Source organism: Hemiscyllium ocellatum, chromosome 31 (assembly GCF_020745735.1).
Source record: "Hemiscyllium ocellatum isolate sHemOce1 chromosome 31, sHemOce1.pat.X.cur, whole genome shotgun sequence".
NCBI lineage: Eukaryota > Metazoa > Chordata > Chondrichthyes > Orectolobiformes > Hemiscylliidae > Hemiscyllium > Hemiscyllium ocellatum.
Genome location: NC_083431.1, coordinates 21,384,432 through 21,404,553, shown reverse-complemented (window position 1 = coordinate 21,404,553; position 20,122 = coordinate 21,384,432). Strand labels below are relative to the sequence as shown.

Genomic DNA, 20,122 nt, shown 5'->3' with positions numbered 1-20,122 from the left:
GAGGTAAATATATTAATGGGACCTCCACCAAGAGGTAACAATGGTGAGGGACGGCGGCTGGACCAGTCAAACAAAATCTTGCGGGCAAACAAAATGTGTCTTCAGTGGAGGGAGGGATGATGGACTGCACTACAAGAGGGTCTTCCAGAGGGGCCCTATTTTGTATTGCCTTATTTTACTAATTGACTTGAGATGTTAGGACATATCTCTGGAGCAGGTGGAACTTGAACCAGTCCAGGGGTAGGGACGTTACAAGAGGGCAGCAAAACCCAGAAAACCTGGAAGAGACCCACACGGACAACATGCAAACGCCACATAGTCACCCATAGTCAGAATCAAACCTGGGTCTCCGTGAGGCAGCAACCATAACCACTAAATCACTGTTGCCCTCAAAAGAGCCCTCCGAAGAGGAATTTCAGCTATTGTATGTTACCAAGGGAAGTCAGAGTCAACATCTCCACGAGGAGATTAATGAATGATTTCCCATAACCTTACAGGAAGAAAGAGGAGAAAGACAAAGGAATTCCTCAGCCCAATATCATTCAACTGGTCATTCCCCGTACAAACAGTTTCTTAATTTATTCTTAATTTCCTTTCATGATTCATAATTTCCTGATGCCAGTGGAATAAGCAATCCCTGCTTCATGATGTTTGGGCCTTTTGCATATCCAGATCTTACGTTACATATAAAACAACAAATTCAAGCAGTGATAAAAATGTAACTGCAAACGTAAAAGCTGAAAAGAAAAACAGAATTTATCTAAGGCTGTATGAACTAATATGTTATGTGAAATTAGAGTCCAAAGTACTTACATCTTTGCCCCGTAATTGCTCTTCTGTTAACTGAACCTCAATTAGTGGCCGGACAGTAGTGAACAATTTCCACCACGGCCAGTTCTTGACCCCTTTGTTCTTTTTAATGTTTTTCTGGACACAACGAATAGCTAGTTCTTGAACCTAAAAAGTTAATTGATTAGCTTTAATCAAACTGGTTGGTCATATCATCTTTAAGCCAAGATCGGTTTAACTGAAATACTTCTAAGATAAACTTCTCCGAAAAGGGAAGTCAAAACCTTTCTGTAATTACAATACAAATTGGATTAATTCTAATGTACCATGCCATGCAACATACTGTTCACCAAGCTGGAATTCCATATTTAAGCTATGCAGAGATATTATTCATGACTGCTACTATGAAGTTCTAATGTTGCATCTACATGCGACAGATTAAACTCAGCACACAAAATATGAGCTGATACATTTTGGTAGGAAGAATGAGGAAATACAAAACAAGCTAAATGACAGAATCATAGAGGCACCAGAAGACAAGAAGGCCAGCCAGCCAGCTAAGTCCATGACAACTTTCTGACGTCCAATCCAGCCAATTTATTACCTTTGCTTGTACCTGTAGTTCCGGATGTTCATTTTCCTCAAGATTCTATCCATTTCTGTTATCAACACATTCATTCTAGATCATTACTGCTCACTGCGTTAAAAACAAACTTATTCCTCACTTCCCCCTGCACTGCTTGTTCAAACGTTTATGTGTCACACATCTGTATTCCATCAGCTATCAGGAACAGCTTTCCTTTGACAGTATCATCCAAATCGGACACAATTTTGTACACTACGATCAGATCTTCGCTCAAATACTTTTCCTCCAAAAAGAACAATTCTAGTTTCTCCAAACTAATCCGGTCACAAAACGCCCTCTTCACCTAGAATAATTTGGGGAGGCAATGGCCTAGTGGTATTAATGCTCACTATTAATCCAGAGAATCAGATAACACTTTGGAGACCTTGGTTCATATCTTGCCATGGCACATGGGGGAACTTAAATTGAATAAAAATCTGCAATTAAAAGTCTAATGAATCATGAAACCATTATCAATTGTCAGAAAAACCCAGCTGGTTTACTAATGTCCTTCAGGCAAGAAATTGTCATGCTTACCTGGTCTGGCTGACATGTGACACCATACTGACAGCAATGTGGTTGATTCTGAACTAACTTCTGGCAATTAATATTGGACAATAAATGCTGGCCTAGCCAGTAATGTCCATTTCCAGTGAATGAATATAAAAAAAATTGTGGGAAATTTCCTTGGCACTCTCTCAGGACCTCCACAACCTTGACAAAGTATTAGAGTGGATGAACAATGACATTGTGATGCTGTTCACAAACCTTTAAACGTAGCTAGGCCAGATAAGAAAACAATTACTAAACTAAATGTGGTTCTGGGGTTTATAAACAGAAGCACGGAGTACAGCAGCCAGGAGGTTATACTGAAGCTTTGTAAAACATTTTTTCGCTCACAATTGTATCCAATTCTAGGTATCACATTTTATAGGAAAGATGTGAAGCTTTGGCAAGTGTATGAGAGATTTACTAGGAAGGCCCCAGGGATGAAGGATTACAGTTACTTCAGAAAAACCTGCTCAGATTTGATGGACCAAATAGCCTCCACCTTCCTGTACAATTGTATAGTTTAAAATGAAAAATGACAAATACATAAAGCATGTTTAGAATGAATTCTTCATTAGTTTTATGAAGCTTTGACAAACATCATACCTTTCTCTTCTTGAAATATTGTCTTGCAAGGTATCCTCTGCAAGCTGCCTGGAAGAGTGTGATATTTCTTCTAGTCTGTTCATCCCTTTGTTCTTCCAACTTAATCAGAGTTCCTGCTCTGAAAAACACCTGAGGCAAACAAAATGTAAAACAATTACATCGAATTGCATCTGAAACACACTCAAAGATTTGTCTTCTTTAACTAACTAGATAGCTAGAGTTACAAGCTTGGATATCAATTCAGTTACAGTGCAAAACACAATTAATTTTTTAAAGCCAACAAGAGTTTACATTCCAATTCTAGCTTTCTGTAATTCTAACATTCAAACGAAACCTGGTTTCCAATACTTTCAAATTGCAAGTGACATCACTTAAATACTATATCATGGAAGCGAAAACGTAAAATTGTTTGAGTCAAAAAAATCAAATGAAATACTTAAAAAGGTGTTTAGTTCATTACAAGGCAATTTAACATACTGAAACTCACTTAAATTGTATTCATGTCAGAAACAATTATATTTACCATATAATTCAATGATTGACACAACAGCTTGAGAAAAATTATTTTGCTCTCTATTGGAAAAATCCAGCCATGAGTCTTTTATTTAGTTTCATAATCAACGAAAATCAATGTTTCTTGTAAAAAGAGGACTCCCGGGATACTGTGCTAAGTTCCTATCTTTGGAGCAAGGACACTGGACTTTAAGTTCCACCTGCGTCAGAGGTCTGTAGTAACATCTCTGAAAAAGTTGGCTAGAAAAATACCTATCCTGGAATAAGTGTTAAATATCAATCTGCTTAATGATCACCTTACTTATTTGCATCTTCTAAAACTGCATTTTAAAAAGACGTTAATTCTTATTCCCTGATTGAAGCCATCAAATGAAAGCTTAACTCATGTTTTAAAATGTACACATTCAGTATAATTCTCAAGAACCACTCAATCAAGTCAATTTAATGTAAGCAGTTCATAGTAAATTTCTTGAAATTAAATTTGTGAACAGGTCAGTTAAGACCACTTAACTGATCAATTCCAAATATAAGGACATCCATTGCAAATGACATTAATAATTTAGAAATGGGATTAGGAGAAATTTCCTTACTCAACAGGCTATAGATGCGCATCAATTACTATGTTTAAGTTTGAAGATAAAAAGATTTTGAACTTCAAGAAACTCAAGTGGTTTGGGAAGCAATAGCAAAGTGGAATTGAGGGTGCTACACCCAGAATTGTCACAAAAGTTTAAACGATTTTAAAAGATATACAACATCCCCATCAGACCCAGGTTAACAGAAAACATGAACCAGGTTTCCGTTTAAGAATTATTACTTATTACAACTAGATTCTCACTACAAATAAGCAATTATGAACTGTTGATATATAAAACTCCACTAATTAAAATTCCAACCCTCTCATAAACTCCCCTCTATATAGAGGCAGACCAGGGAAAATCAAACCTGGGTACTTTGGATAGAGGGAAAGACTAGGAAGGAAGTTCAGTGGTCCTTGTTTGCAATGTTTGGTGAAATGATCCATGTACCAATTGGAATGCTACTTCTCGACCTTCCTTCTCCAGATACTTTCATCTGACTGGCTTTACTAGCTTTTAAGATGTGCAGCAATCCCTTTTTTACATAAAGGGTTCTTTTCCCACTTCACAATCAAAACTAAAGAAGATCCAGTCTTTACTTGGGATATCAGTCATGATCATATTGAAATGATGCAGCAATTTCAAAGTTCTACTGCTTTTATTTATTATATTTTTCTATGGAGCAAATACAGATAAACTGAGTTGAAACACAGATTAGCCATCTAATGGGATAGCAAACCAGCCTCGGGAGGACAAATAACCTTCTCCTGTGGTTGTGTTCCCATGGTAGTAACTTGTCTTCTAAACTTATAATGCTGTTATGTAACCAGCTTTTGCACAAGTCATATCCAAGACTGAAACCTTGTTTGACAGATTACTTTTTTTTAGTTACAGTAGTAATTAGTCATTGAAGTGAACAGAGCTGAGTGGGACGGTGCTGCAGAGATGGTTCAGTATAATTTGGATAAATTGAGTGAGTGGGAAAATGCATGGCAGATGATGTATAATGCGTATGAAAGAGAAGTTATCCATTTTGGTAGCAAAAACAGGAAGGCAGATTATTTGAATGGCACAGATTGGGAAAGGGAGAGGGACAAACACACCTGAGTGTTCTCATTCACCAGTCACTAAAAGTAGTCATGCAGGTGCAGCAGGTGGTGAATGCTGCAAATGTGAGAGGACACACGAGAGGATGCGAGTACAGGAACAGGGATAACTTGCAGCAATTGTGCAGGGCCTTGGTAAGGCCACACCTGGAATATTGTGCACAATTTGGTCTCCTCATCAGAGGAAAGATGATCTGCATGTGGAGGTATGAAATAACTGTTTACCAGACTGATTTTTGGGATGACAGGATTGGCTTATGAAAAGAGACTGATAAGTTAGGGCGATGTAAGAATGAGGGGATCATGGAGAAACCTATAAAATTCTACAGGACTAGAAAGGGTAAATGCAGAAAGGATGTTCTAAATGACTAGGCAGTCCAGAACCATGGAACTGCTGACATTAACTTTTCCAAACATGAACAAATCTGCGAGCCTATACTTTCTCAGTTATATTAACTTGCAGATTTCCACCAAATTTCATTTTGAACTTTCACAAACTGAAATCTTCTGTCAAGGTGACTGGCTTTCCCTGAACTCCTGCTGAAGAGAAACTAAAACTTGTTTCTGAACTTAACTCTGATGACTTCTAAGTAAAAGTGAGGACTGCAGATGCTGGAGGTTAGAGTTGAGAGTATGGTGCTGGAAAAGCACACCAGGTCAGGCAGTATCCAAGGAGCAGGAAAATTGATGTTTCGGGCAAAAGTCCTTCATCAGGATGACTGCTAAGCTGAACTGAAAAATTGCTTTTTGAACGCAATTCCCATAATTCTTCTGAACTGAACTGAAAACAAAGCTAATGGGCTTGCACATGTTTAGCTTATGTATCATAAGCTCAACAGTATAAACATCTCTTTATTTACCACTACTGGTATATACACTCACATGGCTTGTGAGCGCTTTTAGATTTAGGTCACTGCTCCAGAATGACTTGCTGATTTTGTTTTATTTAAAAACCTTCAGAACAGTAACTCACTTTCATCTGCATCTCTTTTTAAAATAATCCACATTCCAAAAATGTAAATATTTTATACACCTTTCATCACAAACAAGGAATAAACATTACAGCATAGGAACAGGCCCTTCGACCCTCCACGCCTGCAGTGACACATTTTGCCCTTCCATACTAAAACTGTCTTCACTTACAGGATCAGTATCCCGCTGTTCCCTTCCTATTCATGTATTTGTCCAGGTACTTCATGAATGCTGCTATTGTGTCTGCTCCCACCATTTTTTGTGGCAATGCATGCCAGGTACTCACCACCCTTTGTGTGAAAAATGTGCCTCACATATGTCTTTTAAACTACACACCAAACTAACCTCCGCCCTCCCATCCTCACCTCTCCCCTAACACCTTGGACTCGTGTCCCCTAGTACTTGACCCTTCCATCCTGGAGAAAAGGCCTCATACTTTCCACTCTCTCTATGCCATTCACAATCTTGTAAACTTCTACCAAGTCGCCCTTCAATCTCCTGCATTCCAGTGAAAACAAACCCAGTCTATTCAATCTTTCTTCATAGCTAAAGTTCCCCATATCACACTTTTCTGTGCCCTCTCCAAAGCATTCACAGCCTGGTGACCAGAACTGTATGCAGTATTCCAAGTGTGGCTTAACTAAAGTTCTATAAAGCTGCAGCATAACTTGTCTATCCTTATGTCAATGCCCTTTCCTATGAAGGCAAGCATGCCAGAGGCCTGTTTTACTACTTTGTCTACCTGTGCTGCCACCTTCAGGTGATCTGTGGACCTGCACACCCAGATCTTTCTGCAGATCAAAAGGGTTTTTCCATTCACTGTATAATTTGCACCAGTAATTGACCTTCCAAAATGAATTACCTCACATTTGTCTGGATTAAACTCCATCTGCCATTTTTCTGTCCATGCCTCTAACGGATCTACATCCTGCTGTATCCTTTGACAATCCTCTTCACTATCTACAAATTCACCAATCAAGTCTGCGAACTTACCAGGTTTTCCTCCAAATCATTTATACAGACCATGGACAACGGAGGTCCCAACTTTGATCTCTGGGACACTACTTGTTACAACCCTCCATTCTGAAAAGTAGCCTTCCACACCTACCCTTGGTCTTCTATGACTAAACCAGTTCTGCATACATCTTGTCAGCTCCCCCAATACCACGTGACTTCACCTTTTGTACCAGTCTGCCATGAAGGACCTTCTCAAAGGCTTAACGAGGTCCACATAGAGGACAACCACTTTTCCCTCAATCATCTTCATCACGTCCTCAAAAACTCGATAAAGTTAGTGAGGCATGACCTCCACCACACAAAAACCATGTTGCCTATCAATAATAAGCTCGTTTGTTTCTAAATGGGTGTATCTTTGAGAATCTTTTCCAATAATTTCCCTACCACCAACATGAGGCTCACCAGCTTGTAATTTCCTGTATTATCCATGCTAACCTGCTCAAATAATGGAATAAGATTGGCTATTCTCCGGTCTTCTGGGACCTTAACTGTGGCCAAAGAGAATTCAAAATTGTCTGTCAATGCTCCAGCAATTAGTTCTCTTGCTTCCCTCAATATTCTGGGATAGATTCTATTGGGACCTTGCGACTTACCTACCTCGACATATTTTTAAGAAGCACAATGCCTCTTTCTTTTTAACAGCAGTATGGCTTAGAAATTTGACGTATCCTTCCCAGAGATCATCCTCCACCAAAGTATCTGTTTACGATCTCACCTACTTCTTCTGGCTTCACATATGGATTCTCTCCTTTGTCCTGGAGTGGGCCAACCCTTTGCCTGGTTCCTCTCTTGCTAAGGCTTCGTCAATTCTCATCCTCCTAGACCTTAAGCATGCTTCCTTTTTCTTTTTGACCAAGGTCATAAATCTTGGATGACAAAGCTATTAAGTAACTTGCCATACCGATCCTTTATTCTCGCAGGAATGTGACACTCCTGAAAGCTTATCAATTGCCATTTTAAATACTCCCACGTCTGATGTGAATTTACCCTCATACAGCCGCCCCCCAATCATAATTCTCCATTTCCTGCCTACATCACAAAGCTGATCCCTTTTTCTAAGAGCTGCTCCTTTCCTCAAGGATACCCTATCCTTGATTTTTTGCAGAGGGGCCATAAAACAATCCAAGCTCCAAATCAACTGATTCGGTTCAGAGATAAAAGGGTATTGGGAGGCCTTTCTGTTTATATGTAAACAGATGAGTCTTTAGGACAAAGTCTTTATGTTTTAAAATATCTACAAACAAATCAATGGGACACCCATGGGATCACCAATGTCAGGACTCCTAGCAGAAACACTGATGCAGAGACTAGAATGAATAGCTTTCCCCATGATTCAACCCAAACTTTGGGTCTGCCACGTGACTACACCTTTGTCATCACGAAACGGAACAAATTAGAGGAAACCTACAATAATATTAACATCCTCCTTACTGGCATAAATTTCACTAAAGAAAACAACAAACTCCCCTTCTTAGATGTCACAGTGGAACGAACAGTCAATGGAGAACTGCAGACCAGCATCTACAAGAAAGCAATACACACAGATACTCAACTACAGGAGCAATCATCCCAACACACCCACAAATGGAGCTGCATCAGAGCATTTAAACAGGCCACAACATACCTGCAGCACCCAGGAACTATGAGCAGCAGAAGGAAAATAGCTGTATATAGTGTATTCAAGAACAACAGGCACCCGATAAACACAGTCCACCGATTACATAAACACAAACCCAGACAAATAGACACAACATGCCCAGAGATTCTAGACACACTACCATACATCAAAAACATCTCAGAGATGACTACCAGACTACTCTGACCTCTTGGCATCATGGTAGCCCACAAATCTACCAACACACAGACAGCTACCAATGAATCTAAACCAACAACAACCAGCAAATCAAGTGTCATATACAAAATACCCTGCAAGGACAAACACTACATCGCACAGACAGGCAGAAAACTAGCCACCAGGATACGTGAGCACTAACTAGCCCCCAAAAGATCTGACTAGCTATCACTGGTATTCTTACACACAGACGAAGGAGGACACCACTTTGATTGGAACAACACATTCATCCCAGGACAGGCTAAACAGAGACACGCACAGGAATTCCTTCAGGCCTGACATTCAGACTGGAACTCCATCAATATATACATCGATTTGGACCCCCTTTACCAACCTCTGAGAAAAAGAACTAGAAATGATATCACGCACCTTAACAGACCAAGACACACAAATAGAAAGCAGGACAGAACACCAGCGCCTCAACGGAGGCTCACTACGTTACCTAGCATGGTGACGAAACATCTTGAAAACAAACCTACCAGTTCAGTGAGCAAACTTACAACCTGAACCTCAACCTGAGCTACAAATCTTCTCAAAAGTTACAATATTAAAAGTCTCCATGAGATCCTCCCACACTCATCTGAATTCTAGCCGTTGGGAGGCCTAAAGTATACATGCTTTCTGAACTCAACTCTGGTGATTTCTGAGCAGAATATTGCTTTTGAACTGAATTCCTTATTCCTCTGAACTGAACACAAAGTTAATGGTCTTGCACATGTTTAGCTTAGGTGTCATAAGCTAAATGGTATAAACACCTCTATTTACCACAAATACAATACGAATTTATCCACATTAGATTTGTGGAAAAAGCAGGTTTTTTGCAATGCTTATTTGTTACTGAACAGGAAACAAAATCTGTTCATTCAATTAAATGTATTAACTTATTCCATTGATCTTTCTTATTTTCTCATTCTGAAGCTCTAGCTATTCAATAGAACAACATAAAATATTGCACAGGTGTGTACTGTAATCTCCAAAACCATTCAACTATTAAAGTTACACAATTTATGTGAAATAAACTTGAAACTAATTAAAGCCACAGGATACAAAATATTTCAACTACCTGGTTTGAAAAGATTTCAGCCTATCTAATTAAAATGCAAAAAGAACAGAACACAGCAATATAAATTGAAGAACATTACCATTCTGTCACCAATTCCTCTCCTATTAAAATTCCTGGATAGAAGGATTAACCTCCTGTAACAAAATCCAATTAACGTGCTCTCGTCTGGTTCATATAAATGTCCCATAACAGTCCACGACTTTACACAGTGATGATCTTTTCTCCTTAAATACTTAGGAATTTAAAACTTGGTGAGTGGGATTGGTAGTAAAGTAGCACCATTGTTATCATGAGGATTTAAAAGGTCAAAAACTGCACTAGATTATAAAGGATCTGAATGTTTTCCACCAAGTCATGTGCTGCATTTTAAGCATCATAACAAATATTATTCTCAAAAAGAGTGGACTATCATCTATGGTTGATGAAATGGATTCAATGGTAAATTGCTGACTGTGTTTAGTTAATCCATCACAAATGTATCACTATTTTTAGGTATCAATGTTTTAATGTTTAATCATTAAAAATTATTTAGGTTATATTCATACTTGTCTGTAAAACATGTACTATATAGACTTGATAACAGTCTAAGATGTCCACATTAATGGGTGTTATGTACCAGACACAGAAATTGTAGATTTTGAAAACTGAAATATCTAGTAATTGTTCATAAATTTATTTGTCATATCCATGTAGTTCAGAATGCATAACCTTACAATTAAACACTTCAAAATTGTTGCCAGTAATTTGTACAATTTGCATTAAACTCATTTGAATGTTGCTCAGCAAGATGGCCCAATTTATTGTAGCAAAACTGTCACATTAAATGGCTTCAAATGATAGTAAAACTTCTTCAATATTAAGTTGATAAGATTCTGCGCCACCTTTTACATCCTATATCTTTGACTCTATTACAGTATTTATTTTGAACGAGGTCTACGGTGTGTAGCAAGTGTAAGTAAATAAATCTATAACTGAAAATTAAGTAAATTTGTAAAATACCTGGATACAATATTAAGTGCAACTATATTATTAAACTTAACATACTGAGGTACATTCTATTTCCCCCTTCCTGCCAGCAAAGAATGAGATTCAACAACCTGACAACTGCAATGGGAGGCCCTGTCCATTTTGATGGCCATGCCTCTCTGGCATAGGGCTATGGGTCAAAAATAAGCAAATTAGCTCTGGGCCACCAGATTATCAACCAGAACTTTGACCAGGAGGCCAGCTAGTAAATGATTTTGGGGGAATCCCAGTGTTATAATGGTTCAGATTGTTTTTATAGAGCATGGGAAAGCATTTAAATATATTTAAATTAACCACTGGGCTCTTCAACAGGACTACTAGCTGTTTCTGGGTGTAGATATGCATGATTTTGATCTATTCAGTATTGCTCTAACACAGTACCCAATATCTGGAACACAAATAGATCAACATTAAGTGAATGGCAGAGAAGGTTTCCAGTGCCGAATGACCTACTTTTGCTCCCAATTCATAAATATGCTCACTTTAAAGGCATTCTTCTTATAAGGTACACAATCTCAATGGTTCAAGAAACTGATAAATTTTAAACTTTGTTATTTTCTAAACACTACACTATAATTTTGAACATTTTCAGTAAACATTAAACTAGCACGTTTATGTGTAACAAAATGAAGTCATAATTGCAACTCCAATGTCTTCAAGTGCAATTTCAAGATTAAAATGTGGTAGTGTGCCTACTTCTGGGCCAGGAGACTGGAGTTCAAGGCCCAAAGTTTCTAGCTCCACCTGCTTCAGCGTTGCATCAAAACATGCCTGTTGTTAACAGGTTGATTAAAAAATATTTTAAAGGTGGTCTTGTGGCTCAGTGGTTTTCCTCCTCTGAGCCAAGAGGCCTTGTTCAAGTCCTACCTTCTTGAGAAGTGTGTCTTAACACTGCTGAACAGGTTGTTTAGAAAATTCTAAAGTTTATTCAAATGATGCTTACCATGCTCAAAAGTTTAACCATGTTAAAAAGAAATAGTCGTGTAGATTTCTGCATGTTACTTATTTTGTACTATGCACATCAATTCCATGTATAAAAACATGTCTGAGCCACTGATTACATTTTATAAATACTTTTTTTTACAAAAAAAAATCACTCAAAGGATGGAAGTATTGGTGGTTGGGCCAGCATTAATTACCCATCCCTACTTGCCCTTGAGAAGGTGGCAGTGAGCTGTCTTCTTGAACCATTGCAGTCTGTGTGCTACAGGTAGACCCACATGCCATTTGGCAGGGAATTGTTTGGTGGAGAAGAGTGTGACCCAGCAACAGTGAAAGACTAGTGATATATTTCCAAGTCAGGATGATGAGTAACTTGGAGGGGAACTTGCAGGAATGGTTTCAAGGTACTAACAAACTTTGGTGAATTTCTGCAGTGCATCTTGTAGATCATATGCAATTCTGCTACTAAGCATCATTGTGGATGCTTGTCAATGAAGTGCCAGTCAAGCTTCTGGAGTGCTACTGGAGCTGTACTCATCCATTTGAAATATTCCATCACGCTCCTGATTTGCAGACGAAGGACAAGCTTTGGAGAGTCAGGTGGTGAGTTATACACTGCAAGATTCCTAGCCTCTGACCTGCTCTTGCAGCCACGGCTAGTACAGTTCAGTTTTTGGTCAACGAAAATCACGCTGTTGAGAATGGAGAATTCAGTGATGGTAAGGCCATTGATTATGTGGGTGCAATGGTTAGATGGTTTCGTATTGGAGATGGTCATTGCCTGGCATTTGTATGGTGTGAATATTACTTGCCACCTTTCAGGACAAGTCTGGATGTTGTCCAAGTCTTGCTGCATTTGGTCATGAACTGCTTCAGAAACGGAGTTGTCACGTATGTTGTACACTCAGCAAACATCCCCACTTCTGACCTTATGGATGGAGTGAACACTGCTGATGAAACAGCTGACTGGGCCTAGGATGCTACCCTATCATTGAGGAACTTGTGCAAAGATGTTCTGGAGCTGAGATGACTGACATCCAACAACTGCAACATTTACCTTTGTGCTAGATACAACTCCATCCAGCAGAGGTTTCCCCCGATTTCCACCATCTGTAGTTCTGCTAGTCACTAAAGTAGAATACTTATTTTTAAAAATCCGGTTAATTCAATTTTATATTGATATGCCTATATATGACTTCAGGAAAACTGATGTGTGGAAAATTTTGATTACTGAAATTAGAGATCATAGATATCTTCACCATAACAATGGTGCAGTTTTGTGGCTTACTTTACATGTTTAAACTTAAACTATCTAAACATACAATTAGTGTTGTAATACTTAAGTCTGCAGAACAAAGAAAATTCAGTTTGTAGTGAATGTAACAAGTTTAAAAGAGAGATATGCTTTGCTGCTTTCACGCTTGCATCTTCGTGAACAATAGTGTTGAAAATAGTTTTCTTGTTCAACAACTGCATTTTTGCAACATGTTTTAAAAATGCTTGTTGAAATTGTGTAATTGTAAGAACAAGTACTAAAACAGTTGATCTGCCCTAAGGATGATTTCTTAAAAAAGAAACACGTTTCAAATTTTTTTTCACAGATGCACCATTTGAATTGATAGTTTCTAGTTCTAAGTTAGCACAGAAATTTTCATGGCGTGTTCTGACCACAGTATCAACAAAAGTCAACTGCTGGAGTTACAACAATATGAAGATAACTTTGAAGAATAGAATGCTTAATCTGTCAAGAATGTTCTTAGCATATTTAGCCAGGAGGATGCTCTTCCAAAGTTTTTGCAGACCATAAGAGGCAACTGACATATGTGGATCATGGGATACTTGGTGGAAAACTTAGGTAACTGAAAATGTGCTGACTTGACACAAAGAATCACATGAATAATCGAGATCAGAGAAGAGCAAGATGGAGAGATGATGTAATTAAAGAAACAGGTTGTCAAATAAAACTTGGTAACACTGTCAATTGGATACTCAAACACTGAAAGGAAAGTTCCATCAACTGAATGATGCGGATAAAGACAATGAAGTCTGGGGAATTGTGTGAGAATAGCAGTAAGAAACCAACAGCACCTTTCAAACCAAGGACCATTACCACCAAAATCCTGCGATCTCTCCCTAATGGCATTCTGCTTCTATCCACAGAAAATAGATTGCAGTAGTTCAAGAAATCAGGTCACCACCACCTTCTCAAGGCACCACCTGGTCAGTATTGACAAGGTGGGCTAAAGTACCTGTTTCCATTATGACTGTATGACTCCAAGATAGGTATGAATTGATTTTTTAAAAAGTAAGCAGATTCCTCATTTTGAGAGCAAATAGTCCAATTTTTCAACCTCAAATTGTAAGAGTATATTTTTTTTTAAAGTGAGCAGTGGAAGGCCTATTTACAACGTCATATTTAGTTACTTCACCCAACTGATATTAAGTTTCCCATTCTCCCACGTGCAAAATAAAAACTAGATATTGAAAATGCCGGAAATGAAAGTCAGAGCAGAATCTGATGATTCCAGTTCATCACTTGCTCTTCTGGCCTCCCTGTTGAACACCAGGCACCAATATCTTGAGATACACTTCATAAGCAGTGACTGCATGCAACCTGGCCAGCAAGTCTACCAGGTTTTTGTCAGCAAAATAGGTAACATTTCCCTCAATCTGAAAGGGTTAGGAGAACTGACAGGAACTTGCAAGCCGCTAGCACTTGATCAAGTGCACAGGTGGGTTTTAAAGATGGTACCAGCACTAGGACACTTGGGAAATGCCAGCAGTTGCCAGCACCTCCATCTGTGTTAAGTGGGAGTAGACCACGAGTGGGACACCATCAGGACATGGAGTATAACTAGTGAGACGAGTCTGGGAAGCTAGTGTGAAAAAAGAAATTTCGCTCAGAGAGAAACTCTCCGAAATTCAAAAGATTAATAATTAACCAATTTCAAGCAGAATTCACAACACTATAATGCAGAACTTCTCGGACCATTCATGTGAGTGGGAATTCTCCTAGCATGAACATACCTAATAAAACTCCCTCCTTTTGAACAAGGCATTCAACTCTGGACAGTTTTTGGTGATGAACCAAGCCCCTATACCATTATATGCGTTGATGATGAGATATACTACTTCCGGGCAGAGGTAACAAGAAGGTCAATGAATGGGTGAGAATTTTTATTTCACTATAAGTAGTTAAGATAGGCCTACCTCGCAGTTTCAGAATTAGTAACTTAAGGGGATATCAATGCCTGGTGACTCAATGTAGAGCAATCAAATCATACTGGGGTATGAAGTGACAAAGACAGTCAAAATCATGGCACGAGACACAGGTCAGAATTAAGGAACACAGCCAAGAGAGCTTTAGATCGGATTCTTAAGGGGCTTCATTGTGGAAATGCTGACAGGATGTTTCCCCTTGTGGGAGGGTCAAGGAGCAGAGGGCATAGCCTTAGAATAAAGTGGTCCCAATTTAAGGCTGAGATGAAGGGAAATTTCTTTTCTCGGAGGGTTGAGTGTCTTTGGAACTCTGTGCCACAGGGATCTGTGTATAATTAAGGCTCACAGATTCGTGGTCAGTAGGGGAATCAGTAGGGAAAGGTAAGAAGACATGACGAATGTCGGATCTACCATGATCCGAAGCAATGGCGAAGCAGGCTCAAGGGTCCAAATGGTCAACTCCTGTTCCTATTTCTTATGGTCTTACCAGAATCATTGTCAGATAAATAGGACAGAATCAGCAGGGATAGATTAGTAACATTGTGGAACAGAGGTCTAAATCCCCATATGGCAGGGGTCGAGACTAAATATGGTCATAAAAATACAAGTTAGAAACTTCAGGTAGTGATGAGTGGAAACTTACTGAGCTGTCTGAATAAAATACTTTTATCTGAGGACTCTAGGAGTTGATACCCAAGTTCCTGTTTGACTAAAATAGAGGAAATTGATATTGAAGATTGTGAAAAAGGGTTGAAATCCTGGGAGCTACCAAATAAGCAAAAGATGTGATGGGATGTCCAGCAATGGAACAAGGTGGATAAGGTGATGTTATAATTAATAGCTAGTTAAGACTAAGGAAACAAGCCCAGAAACCATGTCACACCAATAAATGAATCAGTGGTACAAAGTTAAGAGTTAGGGAAAGGTTAGTAAACTTACATTGGAAGTAGCACAATACTGTTGAATATATTTTTTTTTTAAATTGTGCATCAGTTCTTTGGGTTTGTGTTCATAATTGGTAAATATGAATGTGTGTGAAATAAGGTTGTATTAAGTTGGCTTAAATTAAAGTGAGCAGCAACCAGAAGAAGCTATGACAAAAATGAGAATTTAAGTTACTGGAAAACATTCTAACTTACATTGTTTTCAAAATTTGGGTCAAAACTTCTGTGATTTCCTCCCTTGTCTCCCGTAACTGCCTGGGATTTGTCCACTTTTAAACCCATTTTAAAAATTCCTCACTCCCTGTATAAATCTGAAGAACCTCAGTCATTCTTCCTTATTTTTATACCCTCCTTTTCCCAAGTGAACACAGTTGCTGTTGCTGAATCTGCAACAGTGCTAAAACAATTCTTTTCCTCTATTCTGGAGTGAGAGATGGAAAAAAAAAATCACCATGGATTTATTTTTGCATTTATGACATCTGTGTGCTTGAATTTGTGACTTTATAATTTGGATTAAAGGAGATCAAGGAATGGTTAGGTCCTACTTGGCAAACTATGCTGAGCACTTCACCGATTAGGACTTTGAAATCCATGCAACCAGCGACAGTTGTCTATGTAACTACAGGAGGAAAGGCCAGTAGAAACAATGGACACATGGAAAAACAATGAGTAGTAAGTCCTAATTGGTGCTGACCAATTAGTTTCCATGGTCCTCTATGTTTTCTCTTTACAGGGCCATGGAAACTACATTACTGCCTGGCAACCACAATTGCAGAAGAAACTATGCCGTTGTTCAGGGATCTCAGCAAGGCCTGTTCTACCAAAATTAAAGGTGATACCACGTAAGAAGAGGAGAATGGCACACTAAACGTTTAAGTGGTTCTGGAGATGAATGATTGGTCCAGGGGTAGGATTCTATCAGCCCTGGTTCAAGTCCCACCTGTTACAGATGAGTGTAATAATATCTCTGAACATGATGATTAGAAAAATAGGTTATTTGTTAAAAATGGAACATAAATGTCACACTTGACAATCGGCATGAATAAGGAATAGTTCAGGGTAGTTCAGAATGGAGAATGACAGTGCCTGAAGAGTAAAGGGAAGACCATTTAGAATGGAGAGAAGGAGAAACTTCTTCAGCCAGTAAGTAGTAAATCTATGGAATTCATTACAACAGAAAGCTGCGGAGGCCAGGTCATTGACTGTATTTATAGGTTCTTAAGTATCAAGGGGATCAAGTGTTTTGGGGAGAAAGCAGGAGAAAGCAGGAGAATGGGATTGAGAAATTTATCAGCCATGATTGAATGGCAGAACACACTCAATGGGCTGAATGGCCTAATTTCAGCTCCTATGAAGCTGCAAAACATAGCAATGTAAATTATCTTTATACCTAAAGTTGCCATATCTACGATCAGTATTATCTATCATAATTCAACCATTAGCATCACCAAGTTTTAATCAAATTGTCCATTTGTCAAATCAATATTAATGTTGACTGAAGGCTCACATTTTAGGTAATATGTTCATGGTTTGGAGCTGAATGAAAGAAGCATGGAGCTCAACAGTCCTGCCAGAGACACCTATTCAATAATAATCTCTAATTTAAGAAACAAATGAATTGCTAGAATAATTGTGTTAAGCCAGTCGGTGCTGAAAATGTGTTGCTGGTTAAAGCGCAGCAGGTCAGACAGCATCCAAGGAACAGGAAATTCGACATTTTAGACATAAGCCCTTCATCCTGAAGCTGCCTGACCTGCTGCGCTTTAACCAGCAACACATTTTCAGCTCTGATCTCCAGCATCTGCAGACCTCCCTTTTTACCCTTAAGCCAGTCGGTATTTACATCTGACATTCGCACTTCATTAATAACGAGCTTGTTGATGAAATTTTAAAATTGCAATGGAGCTTAACTAACATGGTAGTAGAATACTTAATACAGGGATATTAGAAGGTAACAGTTCATCAAAGGACGTTTCAGTATCCAAACACATGACCCAGTCAGATTCACTCCTGAAGGCATCTCGTGATTGGCTGCAGAGAATAATGTTGTCTGCCCTCATTTTGTTGGGATAGGGAACAAGATTTCCATAGTTGGATTCTAATGTACTGTAGGATATTGTGAAGAACAGAAATACTGTATGACCACCAGTAAGCCACAAAATCAGTACAGTAATATCCACTGAGCAGTGATCAACTCTAGTTTCTGCTTCCATGTCAGGCCCCAATGACAATTGGGCATTTGGTGATAACTAACACTTGGCCATCACATAGGAATCTGATGAATTTAACTGCCCAATCCTAAAATACAAGGTTCCTGAGGGGAAACAAATCCCAAAACTGCTGGAATGAGAGATGAGGAGAGAGGACCAAGCTTAAATGAAGCAGTATCAGTGAAGCCGAGAGGTCAAATAACTGGAAGAAAATGTGGAAGTCAAATGGAAAATTCAGAGTAGATTAGACTAGATTACTGACAGTGTGGAAACAGGCCCTTCAGCCCAACAAGTCCACACCGACCCGCCGAAGCGCAACCCAGACATACCCCTACATTTACCCCTTACCTAACACTGCGGGCAATTTTAGCATGGCCAATTCACCTGACCCGCACATCTTTGGACTGTGGGAGGAAACCGGAGCACCCGGAGGAAACCCACGCAGACACGGGGAGAACGTGCAAACTCCACACAGTCTGTCGCCTGAGGCGGGAATTGAACCCGGGTCTCTGGCGCTGTGAGGCAGCAGTGCTAACCACTGTGCCACCATGCCGCCCATGTAGACAGTTTGGGACTGGGGTATTAGGATGGACTTTTGCCCCAGATTAGAATTGCTTCCTATGTATTGATGGTAGTTCAGTTCCTAATTCCTATTGGACTTATGATTGAATGCCATAGCTAGAGTAGCAACCAAAAGGCTGAGCAAGCCTGAGGAGAGCCACGACAAGTTAGACAATCTAGAAAATGTAACCATGCAAATATAACCACCTGGCAGACCAACAATAATGAAGCAAGGAGCATTTGGGTAGCTAGCATTTGAAGATTTTACACAAGTTACAGTATATTTCAGCACATGGTCAGCATAAGTCTCACGCAGACAGGATCTTAAGAGGATGCTAGGTAAGGATCCAAAGCTAGTCAAAATTGGTAGGATTCCCAGATTATTTGACTAGCAGAGGACCTGCTATGTTTCTGATATTTTCTCCTCCACTCTCCACCCCTAAAATGGAAACATGACCAATGGATTCAGCCATGGCAAGGGGTCATCATCACTGTGCAATGAAGACAGGGAAAAAAAAAATCAATGAGAACAAATGCACCAGACAATCCCAGACCAGCAACAAATCTCCAGCAGCTGTTAGAACAGCCTCTACCTGAAGGTCCCCTCAGGATTTCTATCAGAGATAAGAGCTTGGACCGCCTATACTGCTCTCAATGTCATTTCCTCCATGTGTGAGGAGCATTGATACATTGACTGAGGATATTTCAGGACACCCTCACACAACGAGGTTATCCAAGGGAGCTGGATTTGTGAACTGAAGCAGTGAGCTACCCTCCTATCCCTGTGACCATCAAATTGACAGCTGTCATAAAAGTGTCTGCTTCCAGGATCCATTGCATACCCGTGTGGGATCTCTCAGTCCTCAACAAACAAATGTATCAAGACTGTTATTGATGCAATTTTTGCTAGATCACATTAATTCATCACATTTCCCTATGACAAGATCAGTGTTGCAGCCAACACAGAAAGCTTATTCAATAAAGCTGGATTATCCCAGATGCAGGGAGTAAACACACAATGAGTGCTGTATTATAATACGGCAAAATTCAACAATAGAAAAGGCTTCCATTAAGTAAACATGAAAGTCATCAGTGATCATTGGTACCACATCTTCAAGATCTGTGCTAAATGAAGCTGCCTTTATGTCTACAGCCTGGATCACTTTCAGGTTTATGCTTCATGGAAAGGACCAAATACCTTTTGAGGACAGCTCTGTGAAGCAAAGGCTACTCTCCGTAATAATGGTTACTGATACAATTACACAACCCCTCACTGAGGTTGAGCATAAATATAAAGTACCTCACTTCTGCACCAAAATTAGGAGAAAACAAGGACAATGAGAAGGAAAGCACCGTCAGCACGATTGAGCAGTGAAGTGTCAGGTGCAACAAGCCAGACTAGACTTACTTGACACTGCTTTCAATAGATGTGAAACAAAATTAAATTGCTGGAAAAAGCTCAGCAGGTCTGGGAGCATCTGTGGACAGAAAGCAGAGTTAAAGTTTCAGGTCTAATGACCCAATCGGCAGAACTGATTTTAGCTTGGAAA

General features: G+C 39.3%; 1 protein-coding gene across 6 annotated transcripts in view; it reads right to left on the bottom strand.

Annotated features, from left to right (window-relative positions):
- Nucleotides 1–20,122, bottom strand: part of myo18ab (myosin XVIIIA b) — a 308,092-nt gene that overhangs the window by 94,167 nt on the left and 193,803 nt on the right. For all 6 annotated transcript variants that reach the window (XM_060848332.1, XM_060848328.1, XM_060848330.1 and 3 more), the window contains 2 exons: nt 2,570–2,698; nt 814–957 (listed from right to left, as the gene is read on the bottom strand). In XM_060848332.1, coding sequence (XP_060704315.1) covers nt 814–957; nt 2,570–2,698 — 273 coding nt within the window. The remainder of the gene's footprint in view (nt 1–813; nt 958–2,569; nt 2,699–20,122) is intronic.